The 22162-nt window shown below is 49.3% G+C and overlaps 6 protein-coding genes across 6 annotated transcripts in view; 3 read left to right on the top strand and 3 right to left on the bottom strand.

Moving 5' to 3' along the window:
• The window catches only part of C922_02930 (hypothetical protein), a gene marked incomplete at both ends in the record, with an annotated part of 3846 nt that extends 1374 nt beyond the window's left edge, over positions 1–2472 (top strand). The window contains one exon of the mRNA XM_008818528.1: positions 3–2472. Within this exon, the coding sequence (XP_008816750.1) occupies positions 3–2472 (2470 nt within the window). The remainder of the gene's footprint in view (positions 1–2) is intronic.
• A 380-nt stretch (positions 2473–2852) lies between these two features.
• On the bottom strand, positions 2853–4549 carry C922_02929 (YEATS protein 4; the record flags this gene model as incomplete). The annotated part of the gene is made up of 8 exons (XM_008818527.1): positions 2853–2890; positions 3021–3051; positions 3261–3376; positions 3501–3603; positions 3734–3781; positions 3961–4079; positions 4214–4346; positions 4484–4549. 8 exons carry the CDS (start codon positions 4547–4549, stop codon positions 2853–2855), a joined length of 654 nt encoding a protein of 217 aa, XP_008816749.1.
• Positions 4550–5747: 1198 nt separating this feature from the next.
• On the top strand, positions 5748–6617 carry C922_02928 (hypothetical protein; the record flags this gene model as incomplete). Its single annotated transcript, XM_008818526.1, has 1 exon — positions 5748–6617. One exon carries the CDS (start codon positions 5748–5750, stop codon positions 6615–6617), a length of 870 nt encoding a protein of 289 aa, XP_008816748.1.
• Positions 6618–8863: 2246 nt separating this feature from the next.
• On the top strand, positions 8864–11794 carry C922_02927 (V-type H+-transporting ATPase subunit I; the record flags this gene model as incomplete). Its single annotated transcript, XM_008818525.1, has 1 exon — positions 8864–11794. One exon carries the CDS (start codon positions 8864–8866, stop codon positions 11792–11794), a length of 2931 nt encoding a protein of 976 aa, XP_008816747.1.
• A 681-nt stretch (positions 11795–12475) lies between these two features.
• Positions 12476–13909, bottom strand: C922_02926 (hypothetical protein; the record flags this gene model as incomplete). The annotated part of the gene is made up of 1 exon (XM_008818524.1): positions 12476–13909. The coding sequence occupies one exon, from the start codon at positions 13907–13909 to the stop codon at positions 12476–12478; it is 1434 nt and encodes a 477-aa protein (XP_008816746.1).
• A 1625-nt stretch (positions 13910–15534) lies between these two features.
• Positions 15535–21957, bottom strand: C922_02925 (hypothetical protein; the record flags this gene model as incomplete). The annotated part of the gene is made up of 4 exons (XM_008818523.1): positions 15535–15765; positions 15888–15953; positions 16065–17641; positions 17742–21957. 4 exons carry the CDS (start codon positions 21955–21957, stop codon positions 15535–15537), a joined length of 6090 nt encoding a protein of 2029 aa, XP_008816745.1.
• Positions 21958–22162: the final 205 nt, after the last annotated feature.

The raw sequence follows: 22162 nt of genomic DNA, 5'->3' as shown, positions 1-22162 counted from the left end.
AAAAAAAAAAAAAAAAAAAATCGGAGAAACAACCCGAAAGGGATAAACTCCATCGAAGAGATCTTGCAATCACAGAGCGTCTTCCACGACGAGACTTCCATTCTATACCTTTTACACAAGATTGTAAAGGAGAAGCGAAACGTTGCGATGTGTGCCAGGCGGAAGAGGCAATTCGAATTTGTGCAGACATGCACCTCGGTCATCATTCATAGAGAAGGCGCGGCAGGAATAGAGCAGTCCGCTGGGGAGCCGCGGGGCGCAGCGGGGAGCGCCAGGGATGGGAAGGAGAGAAGTGATCCCGTGAACGGGAATGATGCCACAAAGGGGGTTGATGCCGCAAAGGGGGTTGATGCCACAAACGGGAATGATGCTGCAAACCAGAGTGATGGAGAGAACCCCCCCGCCGACGCACTCAGCTCGCCCATCCTGCGGAACGTTAGGCACTGCTTCATCACGGTGAATAACGAAGGGATGAACAAGCACGAGGAGCTGAAATACAAAATGAAGGTCATCCTGAAGGTAGTAAAAGAAATAAAATTCAACCAATGCTTCCTTTTTATTAACAACACATATGAGGGGGTGCAAGTCAGTAAGATGCTAAACAAACACAACATCTGCTGCTACTACACTAGCGCCAAGATTGACCATCAGGAAAGGATGAATGTTTTTAATAGACTGAAAAGGAATCAGGTGAAGGTTGTCGTCTGTAGTGATGTTATGAGCAGAGGGATCGATAACATCGTGTGCGATTTGGTAATCAATTTAGACATACCTCAGAATAAGGAGACTTATATTCATCGGTCCGGAAGGTGCGGAAGATATGGCAACAGGGGGTTGTGTATAAGCCTCTGCAATTACTCCGACTACGCGTACCTCCATTTCTACAAATACCAGCTGCGACTGCCTGTGCACGACTTCTGCTACCTCCGCAGGGAGCAGCAGTTCGGGCGGCACTCGGCGGAGGAGACTATCCACTTCGTGGAGGGGGCGAACGACCCGCACGGCGCCGCTTGGAGTTGTTACGATCGACGCGATGGGGGAGAAGACGGGGAAGAAGTCACTCGGGAAGAGGCCATCAGGGAAGAGGTCATCAGGGAAGAGGTCATCAGGGAAGAGGTCATCAGGGAAGAGGTCATCAGGGAAGAGGCCACCCGGGAAGAGGCCACCCGGGAAGAGGTCACCCGGGAAGAGGCCACCTGGGAAGGAGCCATCCGGGGTGACCACACCGCCACCTCCGTTGAAGCGCAGTTAACAGACCATACAGTTGAACAGCCCAAGCACAAGGCGGCCCATCGACCGTGCCGCTTAAGGAGCGCCCCGAGGCGGAAGGTCTTGGCCCTGAACATCAAGGGGTTTTGCGCCGAGGGCATACACATCGCGGGGAGGGGCAGCCATGTTAGAAGGCAGGTCAGCACCCAATCGAATGACCCACTCCACCGCGTCTACCTCAAACTGCGCGTGAAGAAGTTTGTTAGCAGATTCAAAGTGACGAGAAACGAAGTCTCCTGTGAGTTTTGTCTCCCCAACGATGATGTAGGTATGTTTAAATCGATCAGCATCGTCCAGCACAAGTCGAATCTGATTATTTTCTTCCTCTTTAGCAGAAAAATACCGATGCGATTCTTTTCCTTCCGCTCGATGCCACTTCTTCCAGAGGGGGCGGAGGAGGAGAAGGGGAGTAAGTGGATCCGATCCACCTACTGCTTCCTCTTTTTCTGCAACTCGGATAGCTACCTAGTGCTGAAGGTGTTTTATTTCTTCTTGTTCCATTTTAAGCATTATGAGTATCCCCTGAGGGAGGCCCTGACTCCACTGCACATTCACACAGGAGGGATCACACAGAAGGGGGGGGGCAAATCGAAAAAGAGATGCAATCTATGTTGCCACGTATTCCGTCCCAACCGAGTCAATCTCAACTACGTCTCGGACAACTGCCTCATGATAAGTGACAACATCGAAAGGAGAGGAGGAAGAAGGAAAAATTTCAAAGGGTACCAAAGTGATGAAGGTTTTTACCTGAACAGGCAAGGCAAAACAGTAACCACTTTTCAGAGGGCCATGTTTTACCCTTTCCTCTTGGGGAGCCGAAAGGGGCATCGCGCGAGTGGCAAGTTAAGCAGTCCGGACGGGGTACACATGGAGGGTACTCACACAGAGCATACCCCCACGGAGAGTGCTCAGACGGAACTGCAGCCGAGCTCACTGCCCCTAGAAAGCGCTCTCAACCTGATAAAGGCAAACTGCCATGAGAGGAAACAGATCGTTACCTTCTCACAGCAATGCAGTGAAGTCCACTGCATGAATGATCAGCGGGAGATCGTCCAGAAGGTAAATAAGCTGATCGCCCCGCAGGTGTTCCTAAATTTAGCCAATGGGGAGCAGGACGTCCATCTATTGAAAGGGCTCTTCCTGCAGAGTCACGTGCAGCTGCATGGTGGAGACGCCGCGGATGAGGAAGAACGCCGTGTATAGAGAAGCAGAATGGGTTTTGCTATTTTGTAAGAGCGAAGAGAAGGTTACGTGGAGTAAAGGACATTTACCTGCACAGGGCGGCATCAAATGAGGAGGGAAAAAAGAAAAAGACAAAAAAGAAGAAAAAGAAAAACAAGAAAAATACAATTGAAGATGAAGTGGAAGTCCAAGTCCAAGTGCACTTCCCGTGGGGGGGCCACTCCAAAGTGAGGTTATTTCCCCTTCCCCGCGTGAGCATAGAAGTGACTGACCCGAAGGGCGTCGTCAAAATTGACATCACATCAGCATGACTGTCTGTGTAGAATGAGTGAAGTATTTTTAAAATGCATTGGGATGGGATCTCCTCGAGAAAGGGGCAGTTTGGACGGCATCCGCTTCGCCTAGTTGTCGTCGCTGCTGACACCCATTTCGGCTTTCACTAACAGGGGGGGAGAATAGAGACAAAGCACTGTTACAAGAAGATTTATTCGATGTGGAACTGCACTCTGTTGATGCAGCACTCTTCTCATGCGTATCGGTGTGGGTGTGGGGGGTGACACCTTCCTTACGTGTGAAGTATTTTTGCTGTGTTTCGTTTATCTGTGAATGCAGGGAAGGGGAGAACAGACGCGTCGATGTGTATAGCTATGTCGATGTGTATAGCTATGTCGATGTGTACAACTCTGTCGATGTGTACAACTCTGTCGATGTTTACAACTCTGTCGATGCGTACACCTGCGCCGACAGTACCATTCACATGTGCAGGTGCGCGGGGAAGCTTCTCCCTCACGCTTGATGCACCGCCTTACCTCCTTGGATAGCTGCGTTGCTTCGGTCATCAGATCACATATCTCCTCCTGCACTTTGGACTGGAACTGGAGGTACTTCCTCGTGTATGTCTCCTCCTGGAAGTCGTACTTGAGGACTGCAGGGGGGAAGTGAGCCATTTGGAAGGTTGCCTTGTTGGCAGTTTGGCCGCTTAGCAGATTGACCCCTTAGACGGTTGGCCACTTTCCCGGGTGGGTCGCCTATTTCCACCACGCACGTACAGTGGTCGTGATACTTGTGGGGGGCCGTCCTGCTGTTGTTGCTCTGAATGATTTTATTGTACAGGCTGACGGTGGGGTTTCGGAAGATTATTTCTTCGTACGTCTGAAGGGGGGGGTGAAGAAAGCGGCGGTGAGGCAAGCGGCTATGAGGCATAGGCTGGTGGAGCGGGAATGGACAGCTACAAGCGAACAGCACAGGAGTGACATCGCGCGTCCTTCCCGGTGGCACTAACCTCGTTGACGACGCAGGGGGGGCAGGCCGACTCCGAATCCGTGTTTAGCTAAGACGGAAAAAGAAAAAAAAAAACAAAACATCAATGAGGAGTGACGTGCGAGGACCGAAGTGTGCACAATTTGCTATCCATAACGTAACGTAACTTATTAACAATCATAGACCAATGTGTGGGCCAATCCGGTCAATCCATCCGACCAGTCGGCGTGGCCAACCCAGGCGCGCTACCTTCACAAAGTGCATGATGCTCACGGGCGCCAGGGACACATCGGCGAAGTGAATCTTAACCGTCAGGTAGAATTCGCCCCATCCTATTTCGTTCACCTCGTAGGGGGGCTGCGTGTAAACTGGGGGGAGGAGGAAGAAGAAGAGGGCGGTGTCTCCAGTGGGGCGAAGCGGTTACCTCGGAGGAGCAGTCACCCGAGCAGAGCGGCCATCGGAGCAGGGCGCCCGACGGGGGGGCGAGTCCAAGGCAGCTAACCTCGTTTGGGGTAAATGAAAGAGGGGTCCAACTCAAAAACGACTTTCTGGACAAAGAGAGAGAGGTCCGAATAGTTGGGGCAGCGCAACAGGCAGGTCCACTTGTGCGTCATGTTTCCGAACTTTCGCTTCTCCTGTGTTGGGAGGGGGGGCATTCGGAGGGTGAAGTGCGCAGAGGATACGGCTCAAACGGTGCGGTGAAGGCAACACCGCTCAACCGTCTCCGTCTGGACGATACAGCTCTGAGGCGAACTCCATCCCGGGCACATACCTGCTGGGAGAGTAAGAAGGCGTAAGTGCCAACCACCACGGGTTTCACCAGCTTGACGTTTTGCATGCGAGTCTCCACTGCGGAAGGGGGTTGAGTAGAGGCGGTAAAACATAAAATGGGCATCAGTCCAGGGGGCACCATGTGTACACATAGGTAAGGATACGTATATACGGCGCTGGAAGTATGTAGAGGGACAGGCGATGTGTCCCCGCGGTCCTGCCCGGCGTACTCCGCCTCACTTCGCACTCACTCTTTGCGGGGGAAGGGGTTTCCTATTGGTGGGCACCGCTGCAGAGGCGAAAAGGGCGAAGAGAGCGAAGCGGCAAAAAAAAGAGAAAAACACAGCCGCTGCAGCAAAGGAGCCGCTCAGGGAAAACAAGAAAGCGACGCCTCCGGCAGGGGCAACATCTTAAATGATTCTTTTCCCCTCCGGGGAGAAATGATTCAGAAAGGCTGGCGCGCAATTGGGGACGGGGGGCAAAACGGAAGAAGCGCGAGGGCGGTGATACGGGGATATACTGCTGAGCAGCAACCGTTCTGACTGTCTATGCCTAAAGGGGTAGCGGGAAATAAAAAAAAAAAAAAGAAGCTAAGCGCAGAACGGAGCGCAGAAACGAAGTGCAGAACGGAGCGCAGAAACGAAGTGCAGAACGAAGCGCAGAAACGAACCGCATAACGAAGCGCATAAATGAAGCTTAGAAACGAAGCTTAGAAACGAAGCTTAGAAACGAAGCTTAGAAACGAAGCTTAGAAACGAAGCGAAGAAACGAACCGCACAACGAAGCGCAGAGCCACTATCGTAGCAATTGCTCCATGGTTGAAGCTTACCCACCCCTGCGTAGCTCCAAATGGGAGAGTGTTGGGGGCCTACCCGAATTGTTTTCTTTTGCTTCTTTTAAATGACTCCCCAGAGGAAATGCCAAACCGGAGGAAGCAGAGATGCGAGGGGCGGCGCATGCGGAACGGCAGGGCCATCGCAGCTGGGGTGGCAGTCCTCCTCCTCCTGCTGCGCACCGTATGTGGGGGTGCCCTCCAAGTGGAAAAACGAGGCGTGACGGGGAATCACAGCACACCAACTGCCCGCACCAACTGTGAGACAAGAAAGCGGTCGCGCTGCTTTCTTCGACCCCCTGTGAGATCACCAAGAAGGGAAAAATTCCCTCAAAAGAAACCTCTCAATTCATTCGAAAGGAGTGTCGACAAAGTCACAGGACATTTTCTTAGCGACAGAGACCTGTTCATAGAAGTGGACAAAAAAAAGAAGATGATTGAAGAAATGGAAAAAATAAATCACCTCCAGTATGAACACGTCCAAAAATACATCGATGTCTTAAGCGAAAACGACGTATACGAAGAAGTCATAAATCACAAAATTCACCTGTACAAGAAGGGGAATGAAACAGAGAAGCTGAAAAAGCTGGTAAAGCTTCAGGCCTTTTTGAACCCTTATATTATAAGCCAACGGAAGAAGAAGGCTAAAGGGAAGGTGGAATATATGATTGCTTGTATTCTTAAGGGGGAGAATATCGACCAAATCATTACGGACATGTTTAAGAAAAAGCTCATTGACGTCTACGTGCTGACCTTCATCGATGACAAGGTGATGGAGGCGCACGCCAAGTTGGTGGGGGGCGGCATTAGCAAGGTTAACGAGGTTAGCGGCGGGAGCGGTGTTACCGGCGTTGACGAGGGGAGTAGTAGTAGCAATGTTAGCAGCGTTGACGGGGGGGAAGAACTCGGCGGAGCGGACCAAATGAGCATGACGGAGAAAATCCTAAGGATGCTGAAAGACCGCATCGTGGCACAGCAGAAGCTGCAAGTCAAAGGCACCTTCGACTTCACTAGGATAGTTTTCCTCTCCACCACCCTCGACATGAGTGAAGATAGGCAGCCCATAATCAAATCCGCCATTAGGACCATAGAGCAGCTGGAAGAATTTGAGCTGTATTTGCTGGACGCACTGGACTATGCAGAGACGAACGAGAAAATGAAGCAGTACGTCCCGCACTTGGAGCTGCTACTAAGCACATGTAAAAAAATGAACCCCGTCTTTAATCAGCTTCTAAACAAACAGACCGAAAACGTTCGCTTCTTCCCCGATAAGATTGACATGTCGCAGTTTAAGGAGCTGTAGTGAGGGTTCTCCCTCTACGGATTCGTCTCTCTACGAAGAGTGGTTGGCTCTGCTGTGCGTCCCGTGTTCCACCCTTGCGAAGGGGGGGTACAGATAACCATTGTGTTATGTGCTGTTTCGACAAGGTGATAACCATCACGCGCATGTCCCATATACTGATGTAGTTTGCAACACTATCTGTGGTGACGAAGGAAGTCCTTTCAAAACGGGGATACGTGCCGGTAACACTTAGTGCCTCGTTAGAAGCGTTCGGTTGGTTGGCACCCCTGTGCGGGGACAAATTCGTGGGTCGCTTTCCTTTTAAGAAACCAAATGGACAGATCTCTTTCCTCGTTGTGCCCTTCAATTCGACACAGCTTTGTCTTTTATCGCTTCACGCGGTTGGATCACCTCCTCCAACACAGACACAAAATGGTTACGTTTATTTTTTAGTCCTTTTCGCTTTCGCTATGTTGGCCATCCCGCTGTGTAGGGCTGGTACCCATTCACGGTTTCGTTTCGTTTTTTTTTTTTTTTTTTTTTTCGTTTGCTTCTTTTAAACACAAACAATGTAGCAGTTTTAAGCAGAAGGTGCCTCAGTACGGGGACATCCCCCCCCTTGTGTGTTGTTTCCCAGTACGATGTGGTGTATAAAGCCACGTCAGACCGCAAGAACAGCTGCGCCCGCTGCCTATTAAGTGCCTTAAATGCAGACCAATTGGCCATGTGTTCGCGCGAAGGTCAGCGAAAATTTACCTGAACAGGGTCATACAAAAAAGGGAAGAAAAAGCGCTGGCAGTAATTTGCGAATGGGGAGAGACAGAGCGGATCGAGGGACGGGAAAACCCCTAGTTCGGTGGAGACGTGGCGCGAAACCATCATAACAGATGAGCGGCAGGAAAAACATTCACACGGTTTATCATATGGTTTATCACATGGTTTACTCTGGAGTGGGAAACTCTTTCTGAACAAAGTTGAGCTAGCCAAATATTTCCTCCTTCCTTTTTCGCTTTTTTTTTTTTTTTTTTCCTTTTTACCTGAACAGGTCAGGTAACAAATTGGCAAAGCTTCGCCTCGCGGGGGAAAAGAGTATACACATGAAAAATTCACGTAAAGGCAAACTTGTGGGGACGCATTAGTATACACCTACACCACTGCGCCGCGAGCTACACCCCGCGCGCATGGGAGGGCTTCTCCCCCCTCGCAGATGCAGAAATTCCCCCCGCGGTGAGAAGTGCATGTGCAGGGGGGAAGGCGCGGTTGAGCGAACTTGCGGTGAACTTGCTGCAAAGTCCCCGCATATATGTATGCATCACTGCGTGCTGGAGCACGCAGATTGGGGAGGCGCATGCCGGCACAAACGCGCGTACACGAGCGTACGTACCTGCGGGGCCGCAAAAATAAAATATGCCGCGCGATGGCGCGATGGTGCCATTGTGCGTCCGTACGTTTTACGTTCATTTTTTTTTGGGAAGGGGTTCCTTTGATGGCAAGCAGAGAGAAAAAAAAAATTCAGCCAAATTGCCAAGCGGAAGTAAGCGTAAGGAAGCGGAAGTGTAAGCGTAAGCGACAAATGATCCCCAAGTGATCGCTAATTTGTCGCCAACTTTGTCGCGAACTTTTCGCCAACTTTTCGCCCAAACGGCAAAATCACCCAGGAGGCACAACGCGAGGAAAAAAATCAGAACGCGGAAATTGAGAAAAGCGAGGAAAAGACGCCAGCTGAACGGAACGCAAAAAATTGAGAGAAACAGGATGGCATGAGACATGTGCACAAAGTTGGAGTGAAATCCTTTTGTACATGTTTCGTTATCCGATCGCCCTGGCATCCGCTGAGTAATCAGGCGCGTATGCGAAGTTGTCACGTGCGTGCCGGGTGAACCCCCTTTGGAGTTACTGCGCTTGTACCCCAAAGTTCGTTCCACTCCACTGCGCGTGCATCACAAAGTTGGTTCCACTCCACTGCGCTTTACTACATTCCGTGTTTTCCCTTTATTTACGCCGCGTCCACTCCCCCCTGTGTTCTACGTGGCCCAGCTATATGGTTCGGGTCACGCCGCATGAAGCCCTCCCACCCGTTGCCTCTTGAGACTTGTACCCATGGGAATATTCAGATCGGAGGTAAGTTGGCACAAGTGGCAGTTTCTGCGGGGGGACTTCCCAAGGGGAATCCACCTGTGCCGCGTACCGACATGTGCCGCGTATCGACATGTGCCGCATAACCAAATGCGCCTCTTTACCCACCTTTTCCGCCTACCCCTTAGACGATGAAGCACGGGACGCTGGTCCTGCCCTCAGACCGAGCCAGAGAATACCTAGACTGCCTGGGAAAGAACATCGACATACAGTTTATCGATATGAACGAGAAGACGATGAAGAGGCAGTACAAGAAGTATATCCAGAGGATCGACGATATGGAGAGAATTCTTCGTTTCCTGGAGGAGAATATAAAAAAATTGCCAAATGTAAAAATCAAAAAAAGTAAAATAGACTCTTTTCTCGAACACGATAATGTGTATGAATTGGATCAAGTGGAGGAGTCACTAAACCGTTTGCATGTGCAGTTTGTTCGTTTCTGCAATAATAATAAGGACCTTGTTGATGAGAGGAACAACGCTATAGAGGAGAAGCACGTGATACTGACCGCCATGAATCAGCTGAACCCAGATGGGACAAAGAATGGAAATGTTGGAAGGAGACTGCAGGAGAGCTCTCTTCCCTACGACGAGGTGAATGACGAGAGTGTGTCTCTACAGACCAATATGATGAAGGACGGAATGAACATGATGATGTTTACGAACATATCTGGAGTAATAAAGACGAAGGACCAAGAAAGTTTCAGCCGAACCATTTTTAGGGCGCTCAGAGGAAACACATACACATACTTCCAGAGCATCGACGAGAGTGCAATTTCTTCCAAAGGGGGGGAAGCAGCAGGAGGAGCAGTCGACGGAGTGAATGACGTCGATGAGGGTATCGGGGGAGGAGCACCACCATCCTCCCGCATACACAACGGAGGTAACGACGATGATGATGTGGCGGATGGAAGGAACGATATCGAAAACGACAAGGGAAAGACGAATGAGCCGAAGAGTGTCTTCGTTGTGTATTGCCAGGGATCTTCCCAAAGCAACATATACCATAAGATTCTGAAAATATGCCAGGCATACGATGTGAAGACGTACGATTGGCCGAAGACGTATGAACAGGCAAGGCAAAGATTGAACGAACTGAAAGAGATCATTACAGATAAGGAGAAGGCATTGAAGGCGTATGAGGAGTACTTCATAAATGAGATCTTCGTCCTGATAAATGTCGTTGAGCCGAACAAGAACAGCCTCATAGAAGAGTGGAAACTGTTTTGCAAAAAGGAGAGATACATATATAATAGCTTGAACTGTTTCGAAGGAAGTGACATCACGTTGCGATGTGATTGCTGGTTCAGTGCAAATGATGAGGAGAAAATTCGACACATGCTGATTACCAAGTCGTCGAACGATTTGGTCTCCGCCTTGTTGTTGTCCGATAAGGTCCTCACTCCAAACATCTCCCCCCCGACGTATATTAAGACGAACAAGTTTACCAAATCGTACCAATCGATGGTAGATACGTACGGCATCCCCCGTTATGGAGAAATCAATCCAGCCATTTCGACGATCATCACTTTTCCATTTCTATTTGGAATAATGTACGGCGATGTAGGACACGGAGTATGTATCTTCCTCTTTGCTCTTTTTCTAATCCTCATAAACAGTCGCATGAAGAATAAAAATCAAAACGAGATGGTTAGTATGTTGATGGATGGAAGGTATATGCTGCTTCTTATGGGCTTCTTCGCCATCTACGCCGGCTTCCTCTATAATGACTTCTTCTCCATGCCGCTCAATTTGTTCACCTCCATGTTTGAAGTGGATAAACAGGTCGACTCCGTCGTTTACTACAAGAGGAGAAAAGTGATGAATGAAGCGACAGGCCAAATGGAAGATGCAGATCCGTACCTCTTCGGTTTCGACGCAAAGTGGCTAGGGGCAGAAAATGAACTTACCTATATTAACTCATTTAAAATGAAATTTTCCATCATCATCGGATTTTTACATATGACGTTTGGAGTGATAATGAAAGGATTGAATGCATTACATTATCGGAGGAACATGGATTTCTTTTTCGAATTCTTACCTCAGCTGATGATGATGCTCTCTATTATTGGGTACTTAGTCTTCCTAATCATATACAAATGGGTGACCCCCATAGGTTACGGAGGGTACCAGAAGCAGGGCATCATAAACACCGTTATTAATATGTATTTGATGAAAGACTTAACAGCGGAGAATCAGTTTTACGCTCATCAGGGGTTGGTGCAGACCTTCCTGATTGCCATCTTCGTTCTGTGCATCCCGCTTATGTTCGTGTGTAAGCCCGCCATTCGAACGTACCACATTATGAAGGAGAAGAGATTCCGGGGGGGCATATCAAGAGGGGGCAGCTACAGGGGAAGCGGCTACGGGGTAGGGAGTTACTCTAACCACGAGGAGAAGGAGATGACACACACGTTTAACCACCTGGTGAGTGGAGAGGCAAGCGGGGGGAACTCCTCCAATATGGGGAACTCCACTGCTTCCCCTCCCACCCTGCACAAGCGAAGCCCCAACTTGGCCTTCCCCAACAACCGCGAAGAGGACTACCTCTCCCCCAGGAGGAGAAACAAGCCAACGGACGACGAGATGGAGGCCCACCTCCTTAGCCCTTCATCCCCCAATGACCCCGACGGCCTGATGGAGTCCTTCGGAGCGGGCTCCGTGGGAACTGCCCATCACGAAGAGAACATCTCAGAAATATGGATCGAGCAGCTAATCGAGACGATCGAATTCATTTTGGGTCTAATCAGCAACACGGCTTCGTACCTGCGACTATGGGCCCTGTCCCTAGCGCACCAGCAGCTGTCATTCGTCTTTTTCGAGCAAACTATCTTGAACTCACTCAAGAAAGATAGCTTCATGTCCGTTCTTATTAATCTAATCGTCTTTTCGCAGCTCTTCTCCATCCTCACCATCGCTGTCATCCTCTGCATGGACACGCTGGAGTGCTTCCTCCACTCGCTGCGGCTGCAGTGGGTCGAATTCCAGAACAAGTTTTACAAGGGCGACGGCATTCCCTTCCGCCCCTTCAACATTAAGAAGCTGCTCTCGGAGGGTGACTAAGGGGGGGTAGAGCCGCGAGGGGGGCGATAACACTCAGCAGATGTGTCCCCCTTATGCGTTGCGACCCCTTCCACTGCCGAGATATTTCTCTTTTCATTTCCACCGTCCGTTCGTGCGCACAGGATGCGCGCGTAGGCTCTGCACCCATCCTGTGCGCACACCCTATGGTTTATTTTATTCTATCTTATTCTATTTTATTTTATCCTATTTTATCTCATTTTATTATTTTTTTCTTTTTTTTTGTTGCCCTATTTACATCCAACTTGTGATCGGCTTACACACACCCCTTAGAGACATCTGAACGAAATTGTTTTTTCGCCACCCACTTTTTCGGGGGGGAGGGTTCTCCACGACATGTCTGGTGCGCATATTAAGGGGTCAACGGGCGATTGCACGAGGGAAAACTTGGTCCGTTTGGCTGGTCCGTTTGGCTAGTCCGCTTGGCTAGTCATTTTGGCCGTCCAATTGGATTCGCGTTTCACGTTATAGCCATGGGGTGGGACAAAAAAAAAAAAAAAAAAAAGAAGTAAACTAAACTAAATTAACGCAGATGGGGGGAAGGGGCAATCAGATGATGGGATCGTGGTCGTGCTGCCACGCCGTCGTGCTTCCATACTGTCGAGTCGTCGCCCCCCACATAGAGAAGCAGCAAGTGGGTACCCCCCATGTGTCGCTGCCCAACTAGTGCTCACCCCGCTGCAGCACCTGCTGCGACACCTCCTGCACCTTTCGGTACGCCACGTCGTTGCAGGGAAGGGCGTTAACCAGTAGTGTTTCCAATCGGAGTCCCTGCATGAGCTCGCCTACGTCGGAGCGAACAATAGTTTGGGTCAAGTCCGTCGAGTCGGCCGAGTCGGAAGGGCAGCAATGAAAAAAGGTTCGACATATCCTGGCAAAGCGCTCAAAGAAGGGAGTGCACACGTCTTCGAAGGTAGAGTCAAGCAGCAACAAGTAGAATGCGCGAAAGTTTGTGGTCACCACGTAGTTAAATCGCCGGTCTATCTCTATGACCTTCGTACCCGCGCTGTCACAACTGGTGCAGGCGTTCTCATCTGGGGAGAGGCTCATCAGGTTGGTCAGCGTGAGTGCCTTACCTGCTGCATCGATTCGGAAAATGAGCGTGACTTCTCCGGGGGGGTCGACACCTTGGGGGGGTTCCGCCAGAGCCGCTACTCTGTTTCTGCCCGCCAGAGTCGCTACTCCGTTGCTGCCCACCAGAGCTGTTTCTTCCACGGCACTGATCCGAAGCCGCCTGCGTAACCGAAACAGGCATAGCAACTGCGAGACGAAGCTCAAGTTAGGGTTAGACAGAGGGCGTAGCTTCTTCACCAGATCGAACGCATCACCAAATGGTAACTCCAGATGGGTCATGAGAAAAAATATAACTACGATGACGGACCTGGAAACTCCCTTGTTGCAGTGGACTAGAATTTTGTTTCCTTTCTCACTGGTTAGCATTTCTTCGATAAAGTGAGCCGCATCCAGGAGAGTATAAAACATGTCTTCTCGCAAGTCGTCCTTCACGTAGTACGTTCTGTACGAAATGGTCGCTTCAAATCTGTTGGGGCATTCTTCCCCTCCCATATTAACAATGTGGGTGATTTTTTTTTCTCTCAATTTTTCACCGTCCGCCGCGAATTCGTACCCACTTAGCAATAACCGACCATTCAGGAGCTCCGTGCAGGTGGAGCTGCTCTTGGTAAGGACGTCTTCCTTGTCGGACGAGGGGGTGCCACTGGGGGGGTCACCCCTGCGTTCGTCATCCAGGTCATCGATGTAGTCTAGCTCATCTGCGTCTTCGCCATATTTGTCATTTTCGCCACCTCCATCCTGTTTTTTCTTCTTTTTTTCTTCCTCCCTCTTGCGTCTAAACGATCTTAAGTTCAGCTTCCCCACCTTGATCTCTTGAATTGAGAGCTGGCTGATCCCTTTTGAGGTGGCGAGCGGAGGAGACTCCCCTGTCTCGTCTTCCTCCAAGTGGATGGTATCATCTCTGCTAGGGGGGAGGGTCCTTCTCTCTTCGTCGTCTTCGCTATTACGGCCAGGGCGCGCGGCATTCACGCGGGTCACGGTGCTCACACGGCGGAAGCCGCTCCCCCCCTCGTCCTCTACCATCGAGTTGTCGACCCACTCGGAGCATCCCTTTCGCTTAACAGGAGTGGAAGCAGTTGGAGACGAATCCACATGGAGGGTCAAGATGATGGGAAGGAGAGGGCAGGAGGAAAGGCACCTCTCTCTTAGTCCATCCCAGGGGTATACTTCCTCCTCGGAGGGAACTAACTTCTGACAGATGAGCAATTTTTGTGCCCCCGTAATTTCCCCCAAGGGAGGGGCATGTGTGGAGAGGTAAGATGAATCGCAGCTGGTAGGTCAGCCGAACTTACGTGACATTTAACCCTTATTCACACACACCCGGGCGCAACAGTTGAGCCGTCACTGCCCTTGGAGTTTTCCCTTTCTGTTGGGGGATATGTCCGCCTGCTGGCCCTATCCTTTGATTCTTCCTCCGTTGTTCCTGTCTCCCTTGCCTACCCCATGGAAGGAAGAATAACTAAGGGGGGGGGACTTTCTCCACGTGACTGAAAGTAAATAACGAAGAAAAGTAGGGACCACCTCCCGCAGGCTAGCAAATTGAGACACACCTCCGATGAGAAAACCTTCGTCTTCCCTCCTGGTTACCTCCGCTGCGTCCCTCCCCAAACAGCAATCTCGTTCCTGGCCTTATGTGGTGGGATAACATAACAGTTTGCGCTTCTCCCTGGGTCTAAATTATGCCATTCCTCTTTGTGATTTTTTTTTTTTTTTTTTTTTCGTCCAGGGAATAATAAATGTTTCCAGCTGTGTGCGCGTGGGTGGTGAGAAGAAGTAGGAAAAAGTGCCCTCCCCGCGACGTTCTGTCGGCTACGTTCAATCTGCAGCGTTCAAACTGCAACGTTCAACCCGCAATATCCCGAGGAGTTATCACACACCGAGATGCTTCCCTTCGCAGAGGAGGTGACGTCCTGCACACCGTTCAGCTCCCCTGTTTAGCTTCCCCGTTCAGCTTCTTCGCCTCGTTCCGTTCGTCCCCAGTGAGCGGCATGGCATCCCCGGATGATCAGGTCACTATTGGGGTAAGTCATCACATCTTCACTGCGCCTTCCACGCTATGTTCTTTTTTTTTTTTTCCTTTTTTTTGCTTGTTCCACGTTGGTCTTGGGGTAGTTGCTGGGTGACGAAGCGGACGGCGTCTCACATTGTTCATTTTATTTTATTGCATTCCCATTTTTTTCTTTTTAAACGCGGCAATTTCGCATGAGAGGTCCCCGTCGCGACACCCAAGTGATCTCTTAACAATGACGTAGGTTTCTTAGTTACAAAAACAAGACGCCATGATGGGTAGGCTTTGAAAGTTGCTCCACGCATCCACGACATGGACACACAGTGAGAGGTGGAGGAAGACAAACAGAACACAAATGTAGAACAGGTGTGCCTTCACCAATTCGCCTGCACGAGTCAGACAACTTTGTTGCAAAAATGGGGCAGGCACAGGTCAGGGAAGAAGGATCCTACTCTCGTGCGAGCCCAGCGTGACCTTGGGAGGACATACCGACGGCGGATCCCCACAAGGGGAGAGGGACAAAAGGAAAGAAAAGGAGTAACGCAATTATGAACGCACGTATGATGGTCCGTTCAAAGGGGACAGCACAAGCAGTCGCAAAGAGGGTCACAAGAAAGGTCACCAATCTGTCACAAAACCGTCACACATATTTAAAATACAAAACAGTCGCTTTTGCCTGACCAAGCAGTCTTTTTCTACCATCGAGGGGGGTTAAAAAAATGGCGAAATCCTTCCATTCATCTTCCGCCATTTTAATGTGGGCCGTGTAGGTGATGTTGATTCCTTCATTTCTGACGTTGACCTCTCGGATTACTTTATTGCTTAAAATTAGTTTTACGTTACAGTAGTGGAAGTCTCGCACAGTGGCCGCCTTAAGGGGGAAAGGACGAAAGGGATGGGAGGACGTGAAACATATCATATAGGTATAGCGTGACCTACGCGACCACGGAAAGGGGTCCTTTCTTTTCCCCCATATCGCCTCTTATATGTTACCTTGTGGGAGACCAGCTGGCCTACGCACTTCAGGGACTCCACTTCAGAGGGGGCTCTTCCTTTGATCTGCGAAGAGGGGGGGGGGGTGGAGAGCCAATATGGAATGAGGCTTACTATACACGGGGAGAGGAGGGATGGCACCACAACTGGAGAAGGCACCATCTCGCCTATACTCACCGATCTGTACACGTAGGTCGAACTGCTAACATACGGGACTGCCACCGATGAAAAAACACGAGGAGGAGTTGGCAGATCCATCCGGTAGAAAACCTCCAAATAGATTTTCATGAAGGCCAAGATTTTTTTTTTATTCACCATGCCATCTTTAAAGAACTGATGATAAAGCTCCTTTATTTTCTGAACATGTTCATAGAAAAAGAACTTGCAAGCTGCCACTCTCCATAGGGTCATTACGTAGTCGAAGACGTCTGGAAAATTTTTCCCCTGTGTGTCTGTCATCTCTTTCGCGAAAATGTTGTTTCTCATCCTTCTGATTTTGCTCTTGTTTAGGTAAAAGTGCACCAGGTCGTGTAGTATGCAGCTGCCTATGTTGAACACGGCTCGCCGTCGCCCGCTTCGTTCGCCGTTCCGTCTGACGCTGCTCCGTTCGACGTTGCTCCCTTCACCGCTGCTCCGTTCGACGTTACTCCCTTCACCGCTGCTCCCTCCACCGCTACTTCCATTGCTGTCTGTACCGCTATCCACGGGAGGGGCTCTCAGCACGAAGGACGGACTGAGGAACAAAAAGGGGATTACCTTGTGCCGCAAGAAGGAGCACAGCACGAACGTGGACTTCAGGAAAACGACGTAAAGGAATAGGACCCTTTTGGACAGACCCGCGAATGAATGCCTGATTCCGGCAAGGGTCAGAATCCCCAGTGTAGTCTCCACCAGCGAAGTGATAATCCTTTCTATGTTACAGACAAAATAAGTGAGCGTGAAATTTATTTCATCCCGAATGTCACTCACCAGAGTTAGCAGATCTTCTACAGCTCGGTACATGTTTATTTGTACCTTCAAAAAAAAGCCAAAAAGAAAAAAGTTCTGTTGGAATATCCGTATCTCCTTCATGCACTGCTCAGAAATCAGTAAAAATTTTGTCGAACTTAAAAAAGTTTTCCAATCCCCATACGACTTCCTCCTCTTTCGACAAAAAAAGTTACAATAATTTAATAAAACTCTAAACCACAGCTTTACATCTCCACTATTCGCCACGACAAACAACTTCCCAAAGATAGAATAGCCATGTTTGTAAAATCCTGCACACATGCAATATTTACCTGACCTGTACAGGTAAAAAAGGGAATTTTCATTTTTTTTTAAATTGGCTACTTGGACATTTTCTTCGGATGCTACTTTTTCTTGGTGCTGTAACTTTCTGTACATTTTTTGCACTTTCCTTCGCAGGGACTTGTTCGACATGGACGAAATGGAGCTGCAATCGGATGGGTGGTCCCTCTCCGCCGAGCTGGGTTGGTCGTCTGATGAGGCGCACGTGGATGGGGGGGTGTCACTAGTACCGTTGCTATCGGTGCTATCTCTGCCACTGCTACTATACCTATCACCGCCACCACCGCTGCCCCTCCTGGGATGCGTCTCTTGATCAATTGCCGACTCGCCCGAATTACTCCCCTGTGGAAGACGCTGACCCGCTCCAGCCTCGCCACGGGTGTCACCCCAACCGACGCGTGGCCCTCCCCTCTGGTTTTCCTTCTCCCACACTTGGTTGCCATCACTTGGTGAATTTACCTGACCTGTACATATTTTTTTTTTTTTTTTTTTGGCGAGTCCCCCTGACGGCATGCCAAAATGGTGTGGCCTTCTCCTTAAACGAAAAAATATGATTTAAGATACTAAGAAAAACGTAAACCTTCCTTCGTAACGCCGCCGATACTTCTTGGCCCTTCCCGTAACTGACGAGGGCTAAATGAAACAGGTGTCTCACGTTGTGATAGCTAGCTGGGTGGTCATTCTCATGCTGGCAAATGTTGAAGGTTTGAAAAAATTTACTTCGCTTGAGAAAATAAACGCGGCGACCACCCTTAACGCGGCTAACGAGCGTATCGAAGGAAGTCTTTTTTTTTGTCTTTTTCGCCCCTTCTGTTACGCGGTTGGACGACATTCCATATTCCTCGTCTGCTTTTCCACGGGGGGAATAATCCCCTTTGGTCTCCTGACAATCTATCAGCAAATAAAAAAAGGGGTCCCTCAAAATGTGCACAATTTTTTCCGCACGGAGTGTAAAGAGGAGGTGGAAGAATGGAACAAACTCGTTGCTGCAAAATGAGTGGAAAAGGCAGTTCAGGAGGTGCCCATTTGTGCAATTCCCTAAGTTGGCGGCTACACTGAGCAGGCACGTCTGCATGGCACTTTTGAAAGCACCGCTTTGCTGATAGGAAGTGCAGTTGCCGCTTTCCCCAGGTGGATCTCTCAACCTGCGATGCAGCAGATCGCTTAAGAAGAGGTCAGAATTTGTCTCGTCGCGTGTTTCCAAGTCGGATGATGTAATGTGCCCTCCTATCCCCCTGACCGTGTATAGCCTATCATCATGGTTCAGGTCAGTCCCACTATGCGTGTATTTACTTCCCCTCCTGTAGTTAAAATTGGGCCTTCCTTCTATGTACGTACCTCTACTCATGCCGCTAACATTATTGCTCGTGTGACATGTCTCACCGATGAGTTCACTGTTTGCCACCCCATCCAAGTGGGTATCCACATTAGAGTCTCCCTTATTGTGCACAAAAATGTGGAAGAATGAATTTAACAGATGGACAAACTCCCTTACATCTTCATCGTATACAATATACTTCCCCAGAATAGTCAGCGTTTTAAAAATACACATTTTGATCGATACACTGTCAGAGCTGTGCCGGTTCAGGAAGAACAGCAGCCTTATAAACATTACTCTGTATAAGGTCGAATCATCTGGAATGTCTTCTCCCGATGGTGATCCCTCCCTTTCGTCGTGAACTTGGCCAAAATCATATGTCCTATTAACTCCTCTGCGGTCCCAAGGTCGGCTATATTTTTTTTTTTTTTTTTTTAAAAATGCCTTCTTAAACTGGGCAAAAAAAGACTCTCCAAATGTGAAGTCCTCTAATTTATCCTTACTCACAAAACTTTGAAGTCTTATTTTATTTTTCTTCAGCCATTTGTAGCAGTAGGGGAAGACATTTTTTTTTCGAATTTCCCCTTGTTTGTCTGTTTTAACCTGTGTGTACAATAAATCCCTTATGGTGTTCTTCTTGGGTGGACTGTTCTGACCGTTACTTATTTCGCTAATGGCATCACTTAGTGAGCTTTTTTCTGATTCCGCCATCGCCTGATCTCCAGTGTTGGGTTTGGGCTGCCTACTGTTGAGTAAGGTTCCGTCCTCCCTCTTCGGTGGAGGGTTACTTTCTCTTCTGGGATGGTGCGTTTTCACTCGTTCTCCCTCGGCCTGGTCAGTGCGTTCGTTGGCTGAGTGGGTCTCTCGTTCCGCCTCGGGATCCTCCTGCAGGGGGTGCTCCTCCAGCCGCTCCTCCTTCTGCTGCTCCCCCTGCTGCCGCTCCTCCCGGTGATGTTGCTCCCCCTTGTGCGGGCCCCCTCCTCCCCTTATCTTCAGCGTTATGTCCAGCTTTTTCACGTTAATGTCGCTTGCCTTTTCGTTCTCCTTCGCCAACTGGACAAACCTCTCAAAAAAGAGGTCCATCCTTCGCTGTCGAGTACGCCCGTCTGGCTTCGCCAATTTGGACATGCTCTCCTGTGGGAAGTGTTCCTCCGCGGTGTCGCATCCGTCACGTACACCGCCATCGTCGCTATCGTTACGATCGTCGCTCCCCCCGCTATCGCTCAACGTTATGGTGAAGCAGAATTGCCCCCTCTCTTCCCCACCCGTGCTGTCATTTTCGCAGCTGGATCTTTTTTTTTCCTCCCCTTGATTAGAATTTTCCTTATGGGGAGGACTGGCTAGCTGGTCTCCTCCGCTTCCTACCGGCAGGTGTTCCTTTTCCTCCATTGCATAATCGGGTGTAAACTTGTCATCCCATTTGGGGTAGCCATCCGGGTGGTACATCTCGATGGGGAGACTCTCCCTCAAGGTGCACACAAAGTTGTGAATGAACGGGTCGCGGTGCGCTCGACTCAAACTGGGTAAGATGTTCATTTGGAAGCGGTTTGGATGGTTACCCGCTGCGATGACTTCACCTGAGTTTTCTCCTTTGCAGTGATTAGCAAGGCGTGGCAAAATGGATCCCCCATTTCTTTCTGAACGGGTCAGGTAATTTTCCCCACTGGCTGCCTTAAAAAACTGGTAGACAATTTTCACAAACATGAAGAGGGCAGGGCTGTCGCCACGGCAGAGCGGCAGACGGTTTAGCCAGGCTACCACTTCATACTCTCTGATAGTGGACACGAAGGAGAAATAGGAAAAGTGGAAACTGCTCACCCGTTGGTCGAAGGAGTTTCTTTTCCCCGATATGTCATCCACAAATGGGAACACATGAATGCTTTTTTTTTTCATCAAAAATAGCAGACTTTTGAGAGCGAAATAGGTTAGCTGTCTTCTCTTCATCAAGGTCGTTTGTGGCACCATCAACAAAAATTTAATCGAAATGATTTGCAGATTTGTGAGGAACCCATTTTGATGGCTCAAAATAGTTGTGCTGTGAAAGTACGCACGGAGAATAGTTATGGCTGCTTCTTCACTGGCGCAGGGCTTTTCCTCTTCGCTGAACAGACTGTTAATCATTTTCCAAAGTTTTCTGAAAAGAAAATAACTTACGTAGGGGAACATGTCGTTCATTCTGTTGGCGATTTTTGCGAGGTACATACTTATGGTGAAAGTGAATGGGTTGTCGAGGATTGGCCCTTTTTTGGTTTCTCCAACGTGTAGCTTTGCTGTTTGGGTGTAGCTCTGTGTGTGACCTTGTGTGTGTCTCTGCTTTTCCGCTTGGTTCACTTCCCCATCGGTGCATCCGTCTGGAGGGGACCCCCCGACATCCCTTTGGCGGAGCTTCTCCGTGGAGGCCCCCCCAGTGGTGTGCTTCCCCGCTGTGGGGATTTCCCTCCTACTTGACCGCCCCACTGCGCTGTGGTAGAGGCCTCTCACCACGTGGTACAGAACATCGTGCGATAGGAAAGGAGTCCACTTTGTGAGGACGAGTAATGCCAAAGTAAATTCATCGAAATTTATTTTTTTAAAAATGATTCTCAAAACGATATGCACAAGGTGATTACATCCACTCAAGTGGTGACGAAAGAGGAGACAAAGTCTGAGTCCGTAGTTCCTTGTCAGTTTGTCTTCCCCATTGAGCAGATTAATAACATTCAGAGTTACGAAATCACTTATGAAGATGGCTTCATTTTTTCGAACGACGTAGGAATGATCTCGATGCTTCCCTTTTTGATAAGAATAAATGGGAAAGAAGAGATTCTCAATTTTCTGTGCATTTTTGGCTAGCTGGCAATAGACATAATTTTTTATACCCGAATGGGGACTCAACTTTATGACGTCGAGAAGGAGGACGATGCAGCTGTACGCGACTGTATCGCTAGTGATATTACTCTGTTCATTCTTCAGCAAAATGTGCTTAATGTTTTGTACATCAGTGGACGTTAGCAATTTTTTCTCTTCCACTTGATCGAAGTAAATCACATGAGACAAGAGAGCGATGTATTTGAAAAAGCTCGTTAATGTCGGGTTGGTGTTTTTTAAAATGTCCTTCACGTCGAAATATGTGTTGACGTAGTTCGGTTCCTCTAGGAAGAAGTAATTTGAGTAACTCAGAAATCCATATTTGTCTTCTTCATCCATTGAAGGGGTGCCCAACGGGGGGACGTTTGGGGGGCTCTCTCCCAGTTGGACATTCTTCTCATCCCCGCTCACCCCAGTGATGGGAGGAGGGATGCCCGAAGTGATGCCAGAAGTGATGCCAGAAGGGATGCCAGAAGGGATGCCCGAAGTCACGTCAGACGTAGCTGCCACGTCACCCAGCTCCAGCGGAGCTTCTCCACCGCCTCTAGAGGCACTCACCACTGAGTCTTCTCCCCCCTCCATTTGATGCCCCCCATATTGCAATGGCTGAACCATTTGGGAGCGCCCTCCAAACGTTTAACGTTTTTATACTTCTTTGGATTTTTGAATTTTCCAATTTTTGAATTTTCCAATTTTTCGATTTTCCAATTTTTCCATTTTCCAATTTTTCGATTTCCCCCTGTGCGTCTCCCCCAGTGGGCGAGGAGGAACCTTCCCCGTTGAGATGAATCGACTTCTGGCCCCCCCAAGAGGATAGACC

This window comes from Plasmodium inui (genome assembly GCF_000524495.1).
Source record: "Plasmodium inui San Antonio 1 unplaced genomic scaffold supercont1.11, whole genome shotgun sequence".
Lineage (NCBI taxonomy): Eukaryota > Apicomplexa > Aconoidasida > Haemosporida > Plasmodiidae > Plasmodium > Plasmodium inui.
This window is presented reverse-complemented; position numbering and strand designations above follow the sequence as displayed.